Here is an 18,994-nt window from a genome sequence, read left to right as displayed (position 1 = left end):
TGTTGGAGTTTTTTTTAATTAAATGAAAGGAGATATTTTTATATGTTATTCTCCACATTTATATTCTAAAACTTAAAAAATATTTATGACTTTTGGGAGTTTTACAATTTTTCAATCCTATAAATAGGAGGCTTTGTTTTCATTTTTAAGAACATCAAGAAAAACACAAAAGCTTTCTACAAAAGAAAGAAAATCATCTTTTTTCCTTTGTGATTCAAACCGAGCTTTGAGTTCGACAAGGCACCGGAGTTTGAAGTACCACTGTTCCGGTGAGGTACGTCCGTCCTATCCTGGGAGGATATATTCCATTAACCGTAGGTACCGCGCGGGGAATAATTTCCTTAAGGAGACACGGTTCGCCGTGGGTTCGGATTTGGTTTTCCGGTTTTAAAACAAAAATCATATTGATATAATGATGTTGGTTTGAACATAACTTTCTATACCGTTATCGGAATTGCATGTTCTTGATATCGTTTCGTAGATATCAAAATTATCTTTCTAATGGTGTATAACATGGATGATTTGGTCGTATGTTCTGAAAGTTATTAAACTTGGACAGTCTTGTTCTTCTCTTTGCTCTGCATATTCTGTCTACCCATGAACACAAAGCTACGTACAGTACAGTACGGAACTTGCCTCAATTGCCTGTCCCTCCCGTGTTCGTGTTCGTGTTCCTTTATCAGACAACGAAGACGAGAATGAATAAGACGATGAACAAGGCGAGCAGGAAACATATCATCATTATCTGGCCTTTCGCCCCGGCCTTCTTCATTACCATCCCGACTTTTTTCTGCAACCGAGATTGTCGTTACTATGACCCGATACCCGGATTCTGTTATATCAAGAATGCAGAATAGATTGCAACTTGCCTGAACGAAATCGAGGCGGTTCTTTGTACTGTCCATCTCGGTACCCAATTCATCTATTATTCTCTCCTGAAACACCCGGAAGAGTATGACATTTCAAGATGTCAAAATATCGGTGCATAATGTGAATATATTATAAGATTCTTGAGCAGATTACAAGAACAGGTTAATACTAATACCTGTGAGACGAGTTCATCGTGTATAGTGAGGCCCACTCCCCCGATTCTCTGTACACTTATACTGAGCTCATCCAATTCCTCATCTTGTTGCCTACCATCCGAAAAACGGCACAACAGTCACAACAAATACTATGCGTATAAATCTCTCCACTTTTTCTTTTTCTGTTTGCTTTCTGAATCCAAGAAAAATCTTTCACTCCAGACATGTCAACACAAATTTGCTAAAAGTACTAGCTCATATGTGAAGGGATGGAGAGGAAACTGAAGAATTGAAGGGAAAGGGTTATACTTGATCAAGAGCAATTGCCGGTCTGATTGTGATTGTACAAAATCATCATCATTTCGGGCAGCAAACTGGTCATATCTCTCTGTCTCGGAAGAATTTGGCATTCTCATTAGTTCTCGTCGCATTTCTTTTGCGCCAGCCACTCCGTTACTACCCTTTCCAGCTAAAACAGTTTTCTTTGCACTCCCGACCTAGAAAGGACAAAGACTAGAAGGGATCAAGAACTCGAGAACAAACTCTTTTAGACTATACTCTGTTGCAAACATAGAGATATATATACCTGTGTGCGAGCATTGCTAGTCCAAGTCCTACGTTTTTCAAGCTCGGCTTCATTGATGCCATACCAGGCAGGATCTCTGGCTGCTACAGTGATTGCTTTGTTCAGTTCATCCAACTTCCTATCAATTAGGAAATCTTCAGTAGATGTTGAATACTTCAATTTGGCTGATGAATTTAATCGATTAGAAAATCTATCATGGGTCTTGTACATTCCGTAGGATCAGCTCGAACCCACAACTTCCTTCACAGTGTTCGACCATTAATAGAAAGAATTGAAAACATTCGACCATAATGGAGATCATCTTCTAAACCCAAATTACATTCTACATCATTCCATAGATTTGAGTACCTGCCACTCGATGCTCTCACAAGCAGCCAGAAGCTCCTTAGTCAGATGAACTTGCTCGCCCGTGTCAGGTGGAATTCGCTCCCATTTGTGAAAATTAGATTGCAACTTATCAATCTGACAATGAATCCATAGCCAAACCCAACATCACTCGTTGAAAAATAACCATAATAGTTTTGAAAACACATCCAAATCCAACACGAAACTTACAGATTCTTGGATCTCCTCTTTCACAATATAGAATGGATCTTGAGCTGAAGACATTTTTGGAACCAACGGATTAAGCTAACCTGTAAAAGAACAGAAAGGTCACGCTACATAATTAAGTTCCACTCCTAAATTGTTGGGCAAAATCTGGATTTGAAGTACAATAGATCATAAATCGACGGAGCAAATCAGCTAAAAAAATGGACTGATCACGGTTTGGACCAAATTTTCCGTGAAAACACCGAACCACAAACAGCAGACGATGCTCAGAAATCACGGATCCATATCCCAACAGTTTACGCTAAAACAGAAACAAGGAACACTACAAGATGAAAAAACGGAATTCACCGACAGATCTATACGGAGAAATTCTCGAGAATTCGTCTGAGACTAGGGAAACAAATCCGCCGGAAAAACCTCCCGGTGATGTCGATATCGTGTCCGGGATGAAGCGGCGGCTGATGACGAAAGGATCCGCTGAAAAAAAAAAAAAGCTTCGATGTCCGGATGAATCTGAAAAATCTTCCCCGTAGACTCTAGATGAGTCGGAGGGTTCTAAAGATTTCAGTGGAAGCAAATAATCGGAAAATGGAGATTCGAGCTAAAACGTATTTTAATTATTTATATATAATTGTATAGTTTTTAAAATGTATTTTAATTTAATCTATTCGGTCTGAAACCAAAAATACGTTATTTTTCACATAATCGTTCTAAATTTTTGAACGATATTATTTTGAAAAAATCGAATTTCTCGTAATCGAATCGAACCGAATTTTAAAAAATTACAAACTCCAAAAAAACTTTAAGTTTACTAATTACACAAAAAAAAATTTCTACTTAAAATTTATCATAAAAAACCATGAACTATTAATTAAGAACAAAAAAAACCATTAACTATATAAATTATTTAAAAACAGTCTTTTACTTTAAATTTGTTATAAAAAAATCATCAATTATTAATTTCATAAAAAAATCTAAATATTAATATATGTTTTTTATATTTTAATAATTGATGATGTTTTATTAAAATTAATAATTGATAATTTTTTATAATAAATTTAAAATAAAATATTATTTTTAAATAATTTGTATAGTTAATATTTTTTTGTTCAAAATTAATAGTTGATGTTTTTTTATGCTGAATTTTAAGTCGAAGTTTTTTTTTGTATAATTAGCAAACTTGAAGGTTTTTATTGGGTTTGTCCCTTTTAAAAAATCCTGAAAAATCGAAAATTCAAAAAAAATCTAATTTTTTAATAAAAATCAGAGCCAAACCAAACTGAAACCGAACCGAACCAGATATAATATAAAAACCGATTAGTATCTATTTTTGTAAAACCGAAAAACGCGAACCAATACACTTCCGTTCCAAATTTGAACCTATTTCCGAAACGTCCACCCTAACTGCTCGATCCGGGTGGGGTTCAGATTAGTCCGGGTAAAACTACCGGACTGGCCCTGATTGGAATCGGGATGAATGGGATTGTTCCGAGCAACCATTCTCAAGGACGAGACATATACGTGGCTAGAATCGCTCCTTGGATGTCGCCCTCTAGCTGCGTTTGGCGTTTGCGTTTTGCTTGTGTTTTTTCAAAGGATCTTTTTTTTTTTCTTGTCATGACTAAAATGATGAAGTGTTTAAGTGCGTCTTTAGAGAGAAACGCTGTCTATGGATTACAAATTGAATAAAATTATTTCACAAGTGCTAATTTTTAATATGCAAATGGTGACATCATCATCTCGTCATGCCGCCGTGCATTGCTGACGTGAGCCGATTCCGACCTCACATGACAAAGTAAATGTAAAATTTTGTTATTACCGATAACAAAAAAAATTTAAATAAACGATCCATGTTTTTATAAAAATTTTATTTTTTAAAATTCAGTATTGGCTTGATAATAAGTTATGTTAGAGCCTTATTTTTACATTCACCAAAACCCTAACCGCTCTGCGATAATTTACTCTGATGGATCTTTTCCTATGTTTTTCTCTCACGTAATTCTTTGCCTCTCCTTCACTCCACTTCATACATACATACATACATACATACATACATACATATGTATATATGTTATTAAATTCTTCATCTATTTATTTGCCCTTGCTTGCATCAGAAGTAAACCTAAGCAGTGAACATGACCCATCACCTTCACGCACCACCAACTCATGAATCACTTGCCTCTGATCAATCTCCCTGTTATTCCCCTCTTGCCCTCCATCCTCAAACCCTAAACCGTCGATTTCAGAGTAATTGCGCGGATCTACCGGGGCGAAACCCTTCGTTTTCGCCTCCATCGACGAGCCGCATTGCCTCGGCTGCGTCTGGTAGAACACTTTCGATAGAACGAGCTCGCCGTCTTTCTCGTCTTCGCTGTGTCCTAAATGGTACTGATGCATCACCCAGCTGGTTTTCTCGGGTTTTCTCTGCCTGCCGTAGTTTGTGTAGAGCACTAGAATCTTCTTGAAGCCTTTCAACGATCCTTGTCCCGACGAGACCGGCCTGGTCTTGCCCGTTTTGTGCCACCTCGTCTCGTGCCCTCGCTCGTCCGTACTCACTTTCCTACGCTTTCTCGTCCCCGTCGTGTATGCCTTTGATGGCCTGTGGAAAAAGTGCCTGACTTGCCCATCTTTCCTTACTCCTACATCATGCATTTGAATTTGAACCCGAAAATCGGATAAACATTTTAGGCTTAGGGTTTGATTCTATCAATATAAAAGTGTGTAAATAACGAGTTAGGTTAATCTGATTAACGTTTCATTGAGATGAGCACGTTTCTTATTAGAGATATATACGAATCGCCCATATGTATAATTGTAAAATATATGCACATACATATATACACACACACACATATATACCAGGTAGTTTCTCAGGGTGTGTGTAGCAAATCCCGTTCTCTCCTTCGAGCGTCGGGATGAACTCGTCGATCAACGGGTGAAGTTTTCGTTTATCCGATGACACCTTCGCCTCCAAATGCATCAGAATCTCTCTATCCGACGGGTCGAACCTCACTCCCGCGGGTAAACTCGGTAGATCTTTGATGATTCCAACCTTATATACCATATATATAACACATTCATAATATGTGACATCAAATATAAAGTGTCACACCATTAAAAATCATGACAAGGGTTCATGATGTGGATTGTTACCTGGTCTTGTTGTCGATGGATCTTATGCCCACATGAAGGGCATGTTATGGTATTATGAGATTTGCCGGTGTTTGGACCGACGGTTATACGTGATTGAGATCGGAATTTTGATGCAACCATCAATGGATGATCGATCGATATAGCTCTTTCGAGATCAAGATCGTAGTTATCTTCTGAACCATCTGACCAATTCATATCTTCCCTCTCAATGATTTCTGTCTCTTACTTGTCTACACGAGAGAGAGAGAGAGAGAGAGAGAGAGAGAGAGAGAGAGAGAGAGAGAGAGAGAGAAGAAGAAGAAGAAGAAGAAGAAGAAGAAGAGGAAGAAGAGGAGGTTGTGTAGGAAGATGGGCAAGTGAAAGTTAAGCTTTGGAAGGAAAATAATAAATAAATATATTTAACAAAAAAATAAATTAAAATACTAAGAATTGGGGGTTGCTTGGACGTCAAGTTTGGTAATGGTGATGTATATAAGTTAGTATCAAAGAAATAAATGCGTACTATATTTGATTACGATTTTATGTTATTGACCATTAAATTTTTCCACCTTACAATTATACTTTTGCTAAATTTTTGCGGTTGAGCAACATTTTATTATGATAGAAAATAATATTGGACCCGACTACAAAAACCCTTATGGAAGATAATTCCAAAATAGAATTATGCTAAAAAAATAAATAAAAATAAGAAAAAATTAGCAAAAAAAAAATCACTTTACAAGCAAATAGAGGTGACGAGAGATGGTGTCATGTTTTTTAACACGCAAAAAAAAATAATTTTTTTGCAACAATAACAAACACTTACACATGAAATTTACAAACCCTAGAAAAAAGCTAAAAGATATTAGAAATAATATTGCAACAGATTCGTTACCATTTAATCGTTTTTGTTTTTGGCAATATCGCAATATTTGTTGTCTTAAAGCGTTTTTAGTGGACTAATTAATCAGCGCATTGCTTTATTGTAAAAAAAAATTCAAATTCTAACCTTTGTTTATATTATATCATGAAAAAAATTTGTATATTCATTTCTGTACAGAAGATCAACTAATATATATAAATATATATATATATATTTATAAATATATACACATAAATATATATATATGAATATATACACATCATTCAAACTTTTTTTTGGTAAAGATGAATATATAAATAAAATAATGTTTACATAGTCTCAATAAACCAAGCGGATGTGGGTTATAGCCCCCATTTTACAGCCAAAAGATTGGATTCCATAATTCGGATCTGCAAAACTTACAAAACCGCATAAAACCTTGTTTTCTTGTTTTCTTGCATCACGTCTCGTCTCGCCGTTGGTCGAAGAGGTAGTGTCAGCTCTGCAATATAGGATTGCACTCTTAGGATCCCTCACTTTGTAGAGAAAATAGATAACATCTCATTGTATCATTCACACGGGCAATGAGGGAAGCTGTGGATGTGACATCTTGTTTAAAGATCCGTGAATTACGCTCTCGCCAAATATAATATGCAGTGACTTGTAGGAGCAGCTTCGCTATGGTGATGCGGTGTTGTGACGTTTCCTCCTTATTCTCGTTTAGCCATCGTCCGAAATCGGTGTAATCAGATGGTGGTAAAGTCCAGATTCGTCGGGTAAAGGTTCTCCATACTTCCGAAGAGATGATGCACCTGAAGAATAAATGTTTATGTGATTCTGACTCCAGCCGGCACATGAGACATGAGAGCTCTGTGTTTATGCCCCACCTTGATAGTCGATCACGTGTGGGTAGACGGTTCAGAAATACCTGCCAAAGTAGGAAAGCATATCGAGGAAAGCTTTGCTTAAACCATACCAGGTTGTACCAGTGGACCTTAGGAGATCGTAATCTGAGTAGCTTCCAAGTTGATTTCGTTGAGAAAGACTTGGTGAACTTGGAGTCCGCACATTTCCAGAGATAGCAATCTGCTCCATGGGACTGCTTTGCCGCTTCTTTTCCGGCTAAGGCAATGTGAAGTTCTTGGATACGTGGGCTTCTTGCTGGAGGAAGTTTCCAGCCATCTCCCTCAACAACATCTGAAACTGTTGCAGATTTGTGTAAACGAGCTAGTTTCAGTCCATCAAGACCAATATAGTCCAATAGTACTCCCAGATCTGTCCATACATCATACCAAAATCTGCAAATTTTTCCATCACCAACCTTGCAACGTATGAATTCCTTGGTTGTGTCTTTGATAGCCAATAATTTTCTGAAATTCCAAGTTTGGGAGTTGTTAGGCTTTAGTTCCCAATAAGATATTCTGAAATTCCAACTTTGTAACAAACTTGATTAGTTCAACCGGTGACATGGAAGTGTAAAACGTATGTATTATATAAAATTTTAATTAATATATATATATATATATGGGCAGACCATGTAGAAGGTAGTGGGGACATTAGCTCCACTTTTAAATAAAAAAGAATTATTTTCTTTATATATTATATAAAATTTTAATTAAAATCGTTCAATGCCCCGTAATAAAATTATTTTTGTTTCTCCAATTATAGTTTATACCCCCAATTAAAAATTATTCTCGGTCCGTCACGTATATATAGACACCAACTTGTGTGTATATATTGATGGAAGACAATTTCTTCACGCAGAGCACAGCTGTCGTGTTAAGCAAGTAATCTTATATGCCAAAAAGCGCACAAAATCTCTGCTTTACGTAGGATCTTCAGCTAAAGGAAAATAAGATTACTAACAAATAAATTCACGTGTTTTAACTTGATCACCGGTACAGCCCCTAAACCGACTCATAACCGGTCACAAACCGGTCGATATCTATATAAAGGAATAATTTTTAAAAAAAAAACTGAGCCACTTATGATGATGCATTTGATCAGGTAGGAGCAGGCAGTGCACGTGATGTAGTTGGATCGAGTTAGGTAGCTTCCTGAAGAAGATAAAAATCTGAGCCAAAAAGTTGAAAAAAATAAATCACATGGACCGGAACCGAACAAAAACAAAAGCTTCCGGAAGACGCTTTTCTTCAGATAAGAAAATTATGTTATTGGCCCAGATGTTTCGTGTAATTCTAGATTGTGCCACTAACTTTTGTTATGGTCAACATCATCCATGTAATTTTTGTTTTGGTCAAAACCAATTCTAACTGATAACGAGTCATTGGAAACATTTTTTTTTTGTCTACAATTTTAATTACTGTTTTAATTTTGTTTTAGAATCATTCTACTATAAAGTCTTGTATTATCTCGAAAAAAATTATTGAATAACACAAGATTTGTAGTATTTATAAAAACTAAAGATTAAATAACATTTTAAATTTATGGTATTTAAGAGGATTCTTAAAAATGTTACATCTAATAGGCCAAAATTATACCAAATACTATTATCCACAAAAAAAAATATCATTTCCAAGTTAATTTGAAGTTTATAGTGCACTGATCTAATATTTACGGTTCTTATAATATTTTAAAAGCTCTATTCAAATATTAAATTATACGAATAATAAATTAAAATTAATCACTAGATTAAGATGATTGAAAAAACAAATGAAACGAATTACGACGTATACGGTTCCCCAAAATGTGCGAGATTTCATTCAATACGTACACGTGCCCGGCTTGAAACGGTGGCATTATGGCCCAATAAGGCCCATTATAGAGCTCCATGGGCTCAATATTGGTCCACCATTATTTAGACGGAAAAATAATAGTTCGGAGAAAATGTAACGGATCGAAATTCAGAGTAAAACTAAATGATTTTATTAAATATTTGAAAATAAAAATAATTTTTTTCTCGATTATGCCTAGAGGTGAGCAGTAACCCCCTTTTTATAAAAATACTAGTTAATACCTGTACTTTTACAAAACTCCCAGATTAATACCTGTAATATAAAATTCCCAAATAAATACCTGTACTTTTCAAAACTCCCATATAAATACCCATACTTTTGAAAAATTACCAAATAAAACATTCATCATTGACGGCGTTTAACGTGTCACTGTTCAACCTAAAAAATTGATGATTCAGCTTTATAAAATCCGACTAAGCATCCACGTGTTTTGCCACGTCGGACTAACCGGTTCAATTAATTGGATCGGTTTGACAAAAAACCAATCCGGTTTGGTAAAAAAAATGGAAACCCTAAATGTTTATAATTATCATCCCCTCCCCAACCACGATTCATCCTCTCATTTTTTCCATCTCCCTTCGCCAGTCCTCTCACTTTCTCCTCTCTGGTCCTCATCGGCTTTCTCCTCCTCCTCGACTCGTCGCTGTTCTTCACCGCCGACCTATCTCTCGTGTCCTACGTCGTCGGTTATTAGGTAAGTGTGAATTCCATTTTCAAAATTTTAGGGTTTACTATTCTTAGATTTCAGATTTATGTTCATATTTGAGTGGTACGCTATTCTTAGATTTCAGATTCATGTTGATTGATGAGTTTCAGATTACGCTGTTTGCGGAGTTTCAGATTCATGAGTTCGACAGATTCACAAGTCTGTTGCAGTTCTAGATCATCCAAACAAAAAGGAATACCACAGCAATGTGAATGCGGACGCTCCGTTATAAAATTGATATCGAAAACTTCAAAAAACCCAGGAAGATTATTCTTCTGTTGCGAATCACAAGAGGTCAGTTCCACATTTGTTTATGCGTTATAGGAAGAATGGTAAATGAATTACAATGATTCGTTTCAGGGAAATTATTCACACATGTGGAAATGGGTCGATGAAGCCATTATCGAAGAACTGCAATCATTGAAAGAGGAGATCAAAGTTCGAAATGAGAAGATTGAAGTTCGGGATGAGAAGATCGTAGTTCAAAATGAGAAGATCGAAGTTCGTAATGACAAGATTGAAGTTCAAAATGAGAAAATGAAAGTTCGGATTGATAGAATCGAAGCTAGAGTTAAGAAGATTGAAGCTCAGGTTGAAGAATTCAAAGCAATTTGCCAAAAAATGGTCATAGGAATGATGGTTTTTATTTCGTTTGGGTTGTATTATTATGGTTTATTGAAGGAGTGAAGTCGTTTATGTGTTGGGATTTGTCATGGACTAATGTTTCTATGTTATTGTTGGTATTAATGTCATGAATTTATGTTTCGTTGTTCACTTGTGTTAATTTTTTTTTGTTGAATCATGAGTCAGAAAATAAATTATACACATCATAAACATGTAAATTCATTAATCTGAAGATAAACAAAATACATAGATATGCCGATAGGTTCACATTAACCCAAAAAAAATCCAAAGACAAACGATACAGAATTTTGAACCAAAAAAATCCAAAGACAACCGATGCAGAATTCTGAAACAAAAAAGAGTAGTCAATACAGAATTCTGAAACAAAAAAGAGCAGTCAATACAGAATTCCGAGCCAAAATATAAACTCCTAATAGCCGAAACCTATGTCACTTGTTTCCCGAGTTTGATGGAGGAGCCGGCCTTGGAACCTGAAATACTCTACCCGTATATGGAGTAACAAATATCATGGAAGATGTATTTCGGTTATGCGGTCCTCCAAGGGGTCGAGTTGATCGATAACGAAGACGTTGTGAAGTCGGAGGACCACTCTGGCTGGATTGGACAGAAGGCTGATTACTCTGGCTGGATTGAGTAGGAAGAGGCATTTGTTGAGTTGATTGGGCTGAGGGATGGTTCTGTCTTGGTCTAGGGTGACGATTATGTCTAGGTCTTGGAGGATGAGCTTGACTTGATGGACCAACCTGGATAGAATTTTGACTCGATTGGACCGAATCGACAGAAACATTGGTCGTTGTTCTTGTTCTTTTTGATGGTTCGGGCTGTCTTGACAGTCCACCGACCTATTTACACAGGAAAAAATTGATCAGTAGTTTATTTCCGTTTAAAAAATTCTATGAAACACATATACCTGTAATTTTCTTGGTCTTCCTCGTCCTCGTTTCTGGACATTATTCTGTACCGGATCATTTATACACGTGCTTGTGTTATGCCCAGGCTGCTTACACCGACTACATGTCATTATCCTACCATGACGTGTCATATGACCTTTCTTTGTAGGAGATTCGTGAGGATCCTTTTTTCGGTTATGTTTCCTCGGTCGTCCGGGCATCGCCCGCTTCTCGGGTACACCGATAGGTTCTCTTCCCAACTTACGCCACATTGGTTCCCCATTGACTGGTAACAGATTTTTCTCATATGTTTGTTTCCATTTTGATGTCAGAAAAAACTCTGAAGAATACCTGTAACAAACATACATGAAAAACTCTGAGGATTACAACATATATTAAGAAACTTACTCAAGAATAGTAACAAGCATACCTTGTAATGTCGTCTTTTCTTGCATTGAGGACACATAATGCATGTTCACATGGTAATCCGGTTAAATTCCATCTCCGGCAAGCACAAGTCTTCCCACCAAGGTCTACGGTATAACTTATACCGAATTGTAAAACTTCATATTTTCCATGTCCACTTGGTATCGCTATACAATAGACTGACCTCTGTCGAACAGCTTCGATGTCATCCATTACGTCTGGTGGAAATGGAGTGATACAAGAGCTGGACTGGCGTTGCCGCTTCGCAATTCTTTGCATTGTTTGTCGCCTGATACTTTCCAGCATGTCAATCATAGGTCTCATACGTGCTTCTCTGATTGACCCATTGAAACTCTCCGACAAATTGTTGTTTACATCATCACACTTAGACTGAAGACTAAAGAACGCTCGTGCCCATTGTTTCGGTCTAGAACGAATCAATGCCTCATATGCCAGCTGATTATAATTCTTCACAGCTTCCATATGCTTTTGAAACTCACCTTCATGGAAACTGTTAGCAGCTGCCCAAAACAATCTCTTGAGCTCCAAATCTTTGAATGACTTCCTCCAATTGGCATATATGTGTCGAGTACACATACGGTGATGAGCAAATGGAAGTATATTCTCAATAGCATTTAACAAACCCTGAAAGCAAATACAAAACCAATAAAATATAATGTATATTCAACAGATTACATATAATGAAATCAAATAAACACAAACTTCACCTTCTGTTTATCTGAAAGTATAGTAATATTGTGTCCTTCCCCCAAGTCCAAATCTGCTTGTAGTTTACGTACAAACCAAGTCCAACTATCGGTATCCTCCACGCGTACAACTGAACCCTGAAAGCAAATACAAAACCAATAAAATATAATGTATATTCAACAGATTACATATAATGAAATCAAATAAACACAAACTTCACCTTCTGTTTATCTGAAAGTATAGTAATATTGTGTCCTTCCCCCAAGTCCAAATCTGCTTGTAGTTTACGTACAAACCAAGTCCAACTATCGGTATCCTCCACGCGTACAACTGCCCATGCTATAGGATAAATCCGGTTGTTCGCATCTCTTCCAACAGCAGAAAGGAGTTCTCCTTTAAGCTCCCATTTCAAAAAACATCCATCTAACCCGATCACAGAGCGACAATGTTTCTTCCAAGTCTCGCGTAAAACCTCGAAACATATATAAAATCGATCGAAAACTGGTACACCTTTCTCAAGTTTTGTCACAATTTCAGTAGTTGTGTTGGGATTTGATCTCCTAAGCTCCGCTTCATAATCCCATAACTTTGCAAACTGAACTCGTTGATCCTCCATTAACACTCCTAACGCAATTTGCCGAGCTTTGAAACACTTTGATAATGACACAGTCATCTCACAAGCTGTTTGCAAATCATATTGCATCTGGGCAGCAGGGTATGAAGGCTGTCTTCTGAGCATTTCGGTGAACATGGCTGCGATGTGCCTCATCGTCAATAATGATGCATATCCATCTTTCGTGTGGTTGTGATCCGGGTTATATGATTTTATCAGCCATTTATTGAAACGGCCATCTACTGAACAATACACTCGCCACGGACAAGTCTTCGTACCACACACAACAACATACTTGGTCTTCTCCGATCTCGATATTCTAACGTTATATTTGGTACTCAACATGTATTGGAAAACAGCATCTTTAAATTCCTCAGCATTGTTGAATGTCTTACCAAAGCTTATATGATCCTCTCCTTCAACACATAATCTTTTTTTCAGACCGCCTAAGTTAGGCTTTTCAAAAGACTCCCACTCATCTGCTGTATTTTCTGGTGTTCGAGGATAAACGTCGTCTTTATTGGCATTATCCTCATCACTGATATATTCAGCAGGTTGTTCATATGATGACCTTCTACAAAAATCATTTTCTTCATCCTCATTTTGAATCTCTTCTTCTACAACATCTTCTTCTCTACCCTCTTCTTCTACAGCCTCTTCTTCTCTACCCTCTTCTTCTACAGCAAATTCTTCTCTAAATGCTTCCCTAATATCCTCATCCTGAACCTGTTCTGGTATAACATTTTCACTCCTAACCTCTTCTTCACTGAACTCTTTCTCGAAAACATCCTCGTTCTGAATCTCTTCTTCAACAATGTCATCCGGACACTCTTGACTATCGGGGAGACTTAGCACAACATTTGGTTCTGATATCTCATGATCTACATAGATCTCTAACTTCTTCCATTCCTCAGCTAGTTTACACATATCACAAACTTCCCAAACTACATCTTCATGACATACCCTCAATTCTTGCATTGTTTCATGAGGCAACTTATACAACATCATAGAAATAGGAGATGATATCTTATGGGATTGCACAAACTTCTCAAAGACTAACCATGATAACTTATCTGGATCGAACTTCACTCCATTGATCTTGAATCCGCCTATGTAGCTGAGTTCTCCATCCACATTTATCATTGTTCCTCCAATATGAAAATTGACATCGATTTTGTTTGCCATTTTTCATACGTAGATTAAAATGTAACCCTGCACAAATTTTAAAAACTTATTATCAACCAAAAATCGAACTCCATAACCTATATCCACGACCGAATTAAAAACGACCATTTATATCACAACAGAATTCAAAAATCGAGCTCCAAAACCATAACTTACAATAGAACCTATACCCACAACCGAATTCTATATCCTAAAATCGAACCTAAACCTATAATCTAACTTATACGCAGAACCGAACATATACCCAGATTCCATCAAATAATCAAGAAATCAACTCTATCTATACCCAGAATCATGGATTCGAAACCTAAAAAGGACCAATGAAAGAGAAGACGAGAGACCCACAGTCCAGAGACTCGAACCCTTACACCAACGAAAGAGAGAGTGGAGGTGAGACCTAAAAAGGACCAATGAAAGAGAAGGCGAGAGACCGACAATCCAGAGACTCGAACCCTTACACCAACGAAAGAGAGAGTGGAGGTGAGAGACCGAGACTTGAGAGTCGAGAGTCGAGAGTCGAGAGCTGACACATACCTTCACAGAGAAATCGACAAGAGGAGAGCGCCGATTCACCACTAAGAGGAGACTATCGATTCGCCGAAATTCGTACTCAGAGAGTTTTTAGTTTCTAGGGTTTCTAATTTTTCCAGATTTTGAGTGCCCGATTCTCATTTGGGGATTTTAGGGCTTCTGAAATGTTTACCAAACCGGATTGGTTTTTTGTCAAATCGATCCAATTAATTGAACCGGTTAGTCCGACGTGGCAAAACACGTGGATGCTTAGTCGGATTTTATAAAGCTAAATCATCGATTTTTTAGGTTGAACAGTGACACGTTAAACGCCGTCAACGATGAATGCTTTATTTGGTAATTTTTCAAAAGTATGGGTATTTATATGTGAGTTTTGAAAAGTACAGGTATTTATTTGGGAATTTTATAGTACATGTATTAATCTGGGAGTTTTGTAAAAGTATAGGTATTTATCTGCGAATTTCCCTTTATAAAAATACTAGTTAATAACCCGCGCGCATCGCGTGGACTAAATATTTACGGTTTTACATATTTTTTTTGATTAATTTTAAAATTAAATATAATATATTTTGTTTTTAAATTTATAACTTATATTATTCAATTAAAAAAAATTATCAGAATAAGATGATAAAGTTGGATCCAAATGTAATGAAGTGGAGTATTATGCCCCACTATATAATTAACAAAATATAATTTATTCATAATTTTTATAAAATTTATAGGTGCACGTAACATTTTTTTCGGTAACCACCATTTTTTTCCTTTTCTATATTTTCAATTTTTATATTTTTTCCATTTTTTTTGTTTTTAACCATTTATTTTTCATCTAGGTTCTAATCTGCGCGTATCGTGCAGACTTAAAATCTCAAATCTCAAAATATTTAATAATTTCCTACACCATCTCCAACGACGTTTAATTTTTGTGAATTGCGTTAAGTAAATAGATGATATAGCTGGACACATAATTAAAATTTGCCACGTGAACATGCATCGTCACTAAACCAAAAAATTGTATATTTTTTCAGTTCATATTAAATAAACTGGTTGGGTTAATTTGGTAAAAAATTTATGATGCATTCGAGTTGTACATGTATGATATGAAACACTTCATGTTTATTATATTGGTATTTAATTTGGTAAAATGAATGTAGCAAAAACTAAGATAAGTTGTTTGAGTTACATAAAATATAAATAGAAAATTTTAATAATATAAAAATATCATTATATTTTTTGTAAACAAAATTAAATCAATGACAAAATATTAATATCAGTGCATATCTATTTTATCATTTTAATGTAACCGATTTATTATGATTTTCTTCAATACGGGTGTGGCTTTTCTTCAATGTCTGTAAAAAATTTTAGCTGTGAGATAATAATAAAAATTATTTTGGTAAATATTATAAGTATAGATTTTTTCAAGAATGATATAATTTATCAGTACAGAGATATATTCAGTTTTTCATCTGTGTAAATCTTTGTAGATGTTGTTGTGTTGAGCGATAGAACACCTAATACATAAAATGTATTAATAAACTCAATATAACAATGATGAAGTTTTAAATATTAATCTATCAAATATTTATGAATTAATTTGTGTTAAATAATTACCGTAGATAATCTTTGGATTTACACCCGTAACGACTATAATAATTTATATTAATTATAAAATCCAATATTTCTTTTTGTTTTTTGTTTGTCAATGCCAACAAATCGTCGTATAAGCATATTCGAAATTTCTCTTTGGCAATACTATAAGCAGTTATAACACCTTTTTCAACAGTAGTATATTCTGTAAAATAAATACGAAATTTGTTGTTCGTTAATTTATATATATTTTTATTTGGTAGAATCTTGAAATGCCTTATTAAAAATACATCATTTATTATATTTTTAAATTTTTCTGCATGATTCTGAAATATTTTTTCTTCAACAACATTCTCGTGCAATGTTATAAGTAGAAAATATTAGATTTTTAATAATCAAAACATAAGAAAATAAATGTTAAACAGAACGTACATTTTCATCAATTAATAAGAATCTGATGCCATTGAACTCATTCCTATTGAAAGGATTTTGTTCATCCCATATCCTTAAAAATCTGACCATAATACACCGATAATTATGATGTATACTCATCTGATCCCATCCTAAATGGATTGATATCACTCGGTGCATCTGATTTTTCGATTCCTACAATGGATTTAATTTTATCAATAACGACATTATTAGCAATATAGTATATTTATTTATTATGTTCATAGGAGTAAAGCAATCGTTGAATGCAATAATATATATATTTATACATAAAAGTCGTTGGGATATATTATGTTTTACACAAATGAATGTAAATCAAACAAAATGCCACATAGAGTTTTATATACATAGATATGTTTAGGTGACCTACCAAATTACTACAAATAAAACTTTCATATATATATATATATATATATATATGTATATAGATATGATATAAATATACGTAGATTCCACAATCAAATAAAAATATTATACGAAACGGAATAGAAAACAACAACAAAACAAATTTAAATCATATTTACAAACCTGAACAAATCAGATTGGAAAGGTTGTGGCTAAATCAAAATATCGACATACCTATGATTGCTGTCGTTTCTTCTTCCTCTTGCTCTTCAGTTCCTAGAGCATAGACCCTAGGCTTCACCGCTGGTCTCTTAGCAGCTGGTTGTTGATGAACTGGTCTTTGTTCAATCCTCTTAGGTGCTTCTCTTTTTAACTCGGGACAATCGCTCTTATAATGTCCCGCCCTTCCACAGTGGAAACAAGTAATCTGGAGCAATCTACACTCGCCAAAGTGACGTCTCCCACATTGTGAGCACATCGGGATACCGAATGTATAAGGTTGCATAACCGCCTTGCCCTTACTCTTGTCATCTTAAACTAGACGCCTATGACTGGGGTTAGTCGACCTCTTAGTAGATGCTTCGATTTCACGTTCTGTTCTCTCAGCTCGATCAGCCATATCAACTATTTCTGACATCGAGTTGATTTTCAAAAGTTCCACCTATAGATAAACAATCTCAAATTAGCAAGGTAACATTATCTCAATGAGATATATGTGGTTGTTCGAAACCTACCTTTGCCTTGAGAGATGGACGAAGTCCTCTTACGAACTTCTTAACCCTTAAGGTCTCTGTTTGCAGCATCTCACCTCCATATCTAGCCAATGAATTGAATTCCCTCTCATATTCTTTCACTGAACGATTTCCTTGTTGAAGGCTAATAAGCTTCATCGCCATCTCCTCTTGTACTCCAGGTGAGTAATATTTCTCTCGAAATGCATGGACGAACTGTCCCCAAGTGAACTGATAGTTTACCCCAAATGGTTGGGCAACTCCTTTCCACCAGTGTCTCGCCTCTCCATCCAGATGGTAGATGGATATGTGTGCCCTAAAAAGATCAGGACACTGGATAAGATCAAATATCTGAGTCATCCTGTCCAACCAATCCTCGGCCACAGCTGGATCAGATGTACCACCAAATCTTGGAGCTGTACGACGCTCCACTCGATCAAGGAACTGGAAAAATTCCGCATTCATCACAGGTGGTGCAGGTGCAGGAGCTGCAGCTGGTTGTACGGGAGGTGGAGGTGGTGGTACATAAGGCGGTGGTGGTGCAGGGACCGGTTGTGGAGCTGGTGCTGCTCCCTGCACTACAAAAAAATCCGCAAATTCCAACGGATTTTCCAACGGATTTGTCCGTTGGAAATTTTCCAACGGATTTTCAACGGTTTTCAACGGCGTTTCAACGACGATCTCCGTTAAAATTCCGTTAAAAATTTCCAACGGATACCCGTTGGAAACACCCGTTGGAAATTTTTAACGGAATTTTCAACGTATTCAATTGAAAAATTAGGTTGGAAATTTTAAACGGATAAACGTTGGAAAAATCGGTTGCAAATTTTTAACGGAGTTGCAACGGATGTTTGTTAGAAAACAATTCCAACGGAATTCCAACGGATGCCGTTTGGAATTTTTTTTGGAATTTGTTTTAAAAAAATTTCCAACCGAATTCCAACGGATGCCGGTTGGAAATTTTTTTGAAAATTTAAAAAAAAAAAATTCCAACGGAATTCCAACGGACATCGGTTGGAAATTTAGATTTTAATTGAAAAATCAATTGATATATATATATATATATATTTATATATTTATATATATATGTATGTATAATATATATTTGTTATGTATATATAAAATATATATACACAAAATATACATGTATTTATACATATATATACGTATAAATATATAAAAGACTGGTATATTTAAATATATATATATATACATACATATAAATATATATATGTATATTAAGGAGGTATATATATAAACAAAT

General features: G+C 35.6%; 5 protein-coding genes across 7 annotated transcripts; all 5 read right to left on the bottom strand.

The window, feature by feature from the left end:
* Positions 1 to 600: 600 nt before the first annotated feature.
* Positions 601 to 2,679, bottom strand: LOC104820574 (syntaxin-61-like). 3 transcript variants are annotated; one of them, XM_010551064.2, is made up of 8 exons: positions 2,526 to 2,679; positions 2,167 to 2,246; positions 1,960 to 2,073; positions 1,612 to 1,725; positions 1,335 to 1,522; positions 1,046 to 1,136; positions 870 to 935; positions 601 to 790 (listed from the first exon to the last, which is right to left on the bottom strand). In XM_010551064.2, the coding sequence occupies exons 2-8, from the start codon at positions 2,218 to 2,220 to the stop codon at positions 680 to 682; spliced, it is 738 nt and encodes a 245-aa protein (XP_010549366.1). In that variant the 5' UTR covers positions 2,221 to 2,246; positions 2,526 to 2,679; the 3' UTR covers positions 601 to 679. The 3 variants fall into 3 exon arrangements, with proteins under 3 accessions (XP_010549366.1, XP_010549364.1, XP_010549365.1); XM_010551062.2 differs by having other exon boundaries at positions 2,512 to 2,678; XM_010551063.2 differs by having other exon boundaries at positions 2,516 to 2,678.
* A 1,355-nt stretch (positions 2,680 to 4,034) lies between these two features.
* Positions 4,035 to 5,596, bottom strand: LOC104820573 (NAC domain-containing protein 10). The gene is made up of 3 exons (XM_010551061.2): positions 5,317 to 5,596; positions 5,023 to 5,215; positions 4,035 to 4,802 (listed from the first exon to the last, which is right to left on the bottom strand). Exons 1-3 carry the CDS (start codon positions 5,509 to 5,511, stop codon positions 4,255 to 4,257), a joined length of 936 nt encoding a protein of 311 aa, XP_010549363.1. The 5' UTR covers positions 5,512 to 5,596; the 3' UTR covers positions 4,035 to 4,254.
* A 1,307-nt stretch (positions 5,597 to 6,903) lies between these two features.
* Positions 6,904 to 8,950, bottom strand: LOC104820692. Its single transcript, XM_010551251.1, has 3 exons — positions 8,892 to 8,950; positions 7,086 to 7,455; positions 6,904 to 6,969 (listed from the first exon to the last, which is right to left on the bottom strand). Exons 1-3 carry the CDS (start codon positions 8,948 to 8,950, stop codon positions 6,904 to 6,906), a joined length of 495 nt encoding a protein of 164 aa, XP_010549553.1.
* A 1,548-nt stretch (positions 8,951 to 10,498) lies between these two features.
* Positions 10,499 to 15,118, bottom strand: LOC104820572. Its single transcript, XM_019203333.1, has 6 exons — positions 14,621 to 15,118; positions 12,509 to 14,113; positions 12,309 to 12,425; positions 11,585 to 12,225; positions 11,175 to 11,505; positions 10,499 to 11,106 (listed from the first exon to the last, which is right to left on the bottom strand). Exons 2-6 carry the CDS (start codon positions 14,084 to 14,086, stop codon positions 10,693 to 10,695), a joined length of 3,081 nt encoding a protein of 1,026 aa, XP_019058878.1. The 5' UTR covers positions 14,087 to 14,113; positions 14,621 to 15,118; the 3' UTR covers positions 10,499 to 10,692.
* Positions 15,119 to 17,104: 1,986 nt separating this feature from the next.
* On the bottom strand, positions 17,105 to 18,376 carry LOC109116959. Its single transcript, XM_019203328.1, has 2 exons — positions 17,734 to 18,376; positions 17,105 to 17,660 (listed from the first exon to the last, which is right to left on the bottom strand). The coding sequence occupies exons 1-2, from the start codon at positions 18,193 to 18,195 to the stop codon at positions 17,532 to 17,534; spliced, it is 591 nt and encodes a 196-aa protein (XP_019058873.1). The 5' UTR covers positions 18,196 to 18,376; the 3' UTR covers positions 17,105 to 17,531.
* Between the last annotated feature and the right edge of the window lie 618 nt (positions 18,377 to 18,994).

This window comes from Tarenaya hassleriana, unplaced genomic scaffold (assembly GCF_000463585.1).
Source record: "Tarenaya hassleriana unplaced genomic scaffold, ASM46358v1 Cleome31, whole genome shotgun sequence".
In the NCBI taxonomy this organism is placed as follows: Eukaryota; Viridiplantae; Streptophyta; class Magnoliopsida; order Brassicales; family Cleomaceae; genus Tarenaya; species Tarenaya hassleriana.
This window is presented reverse-complemented; position numbering and strand designations above follow the sequence as displayed.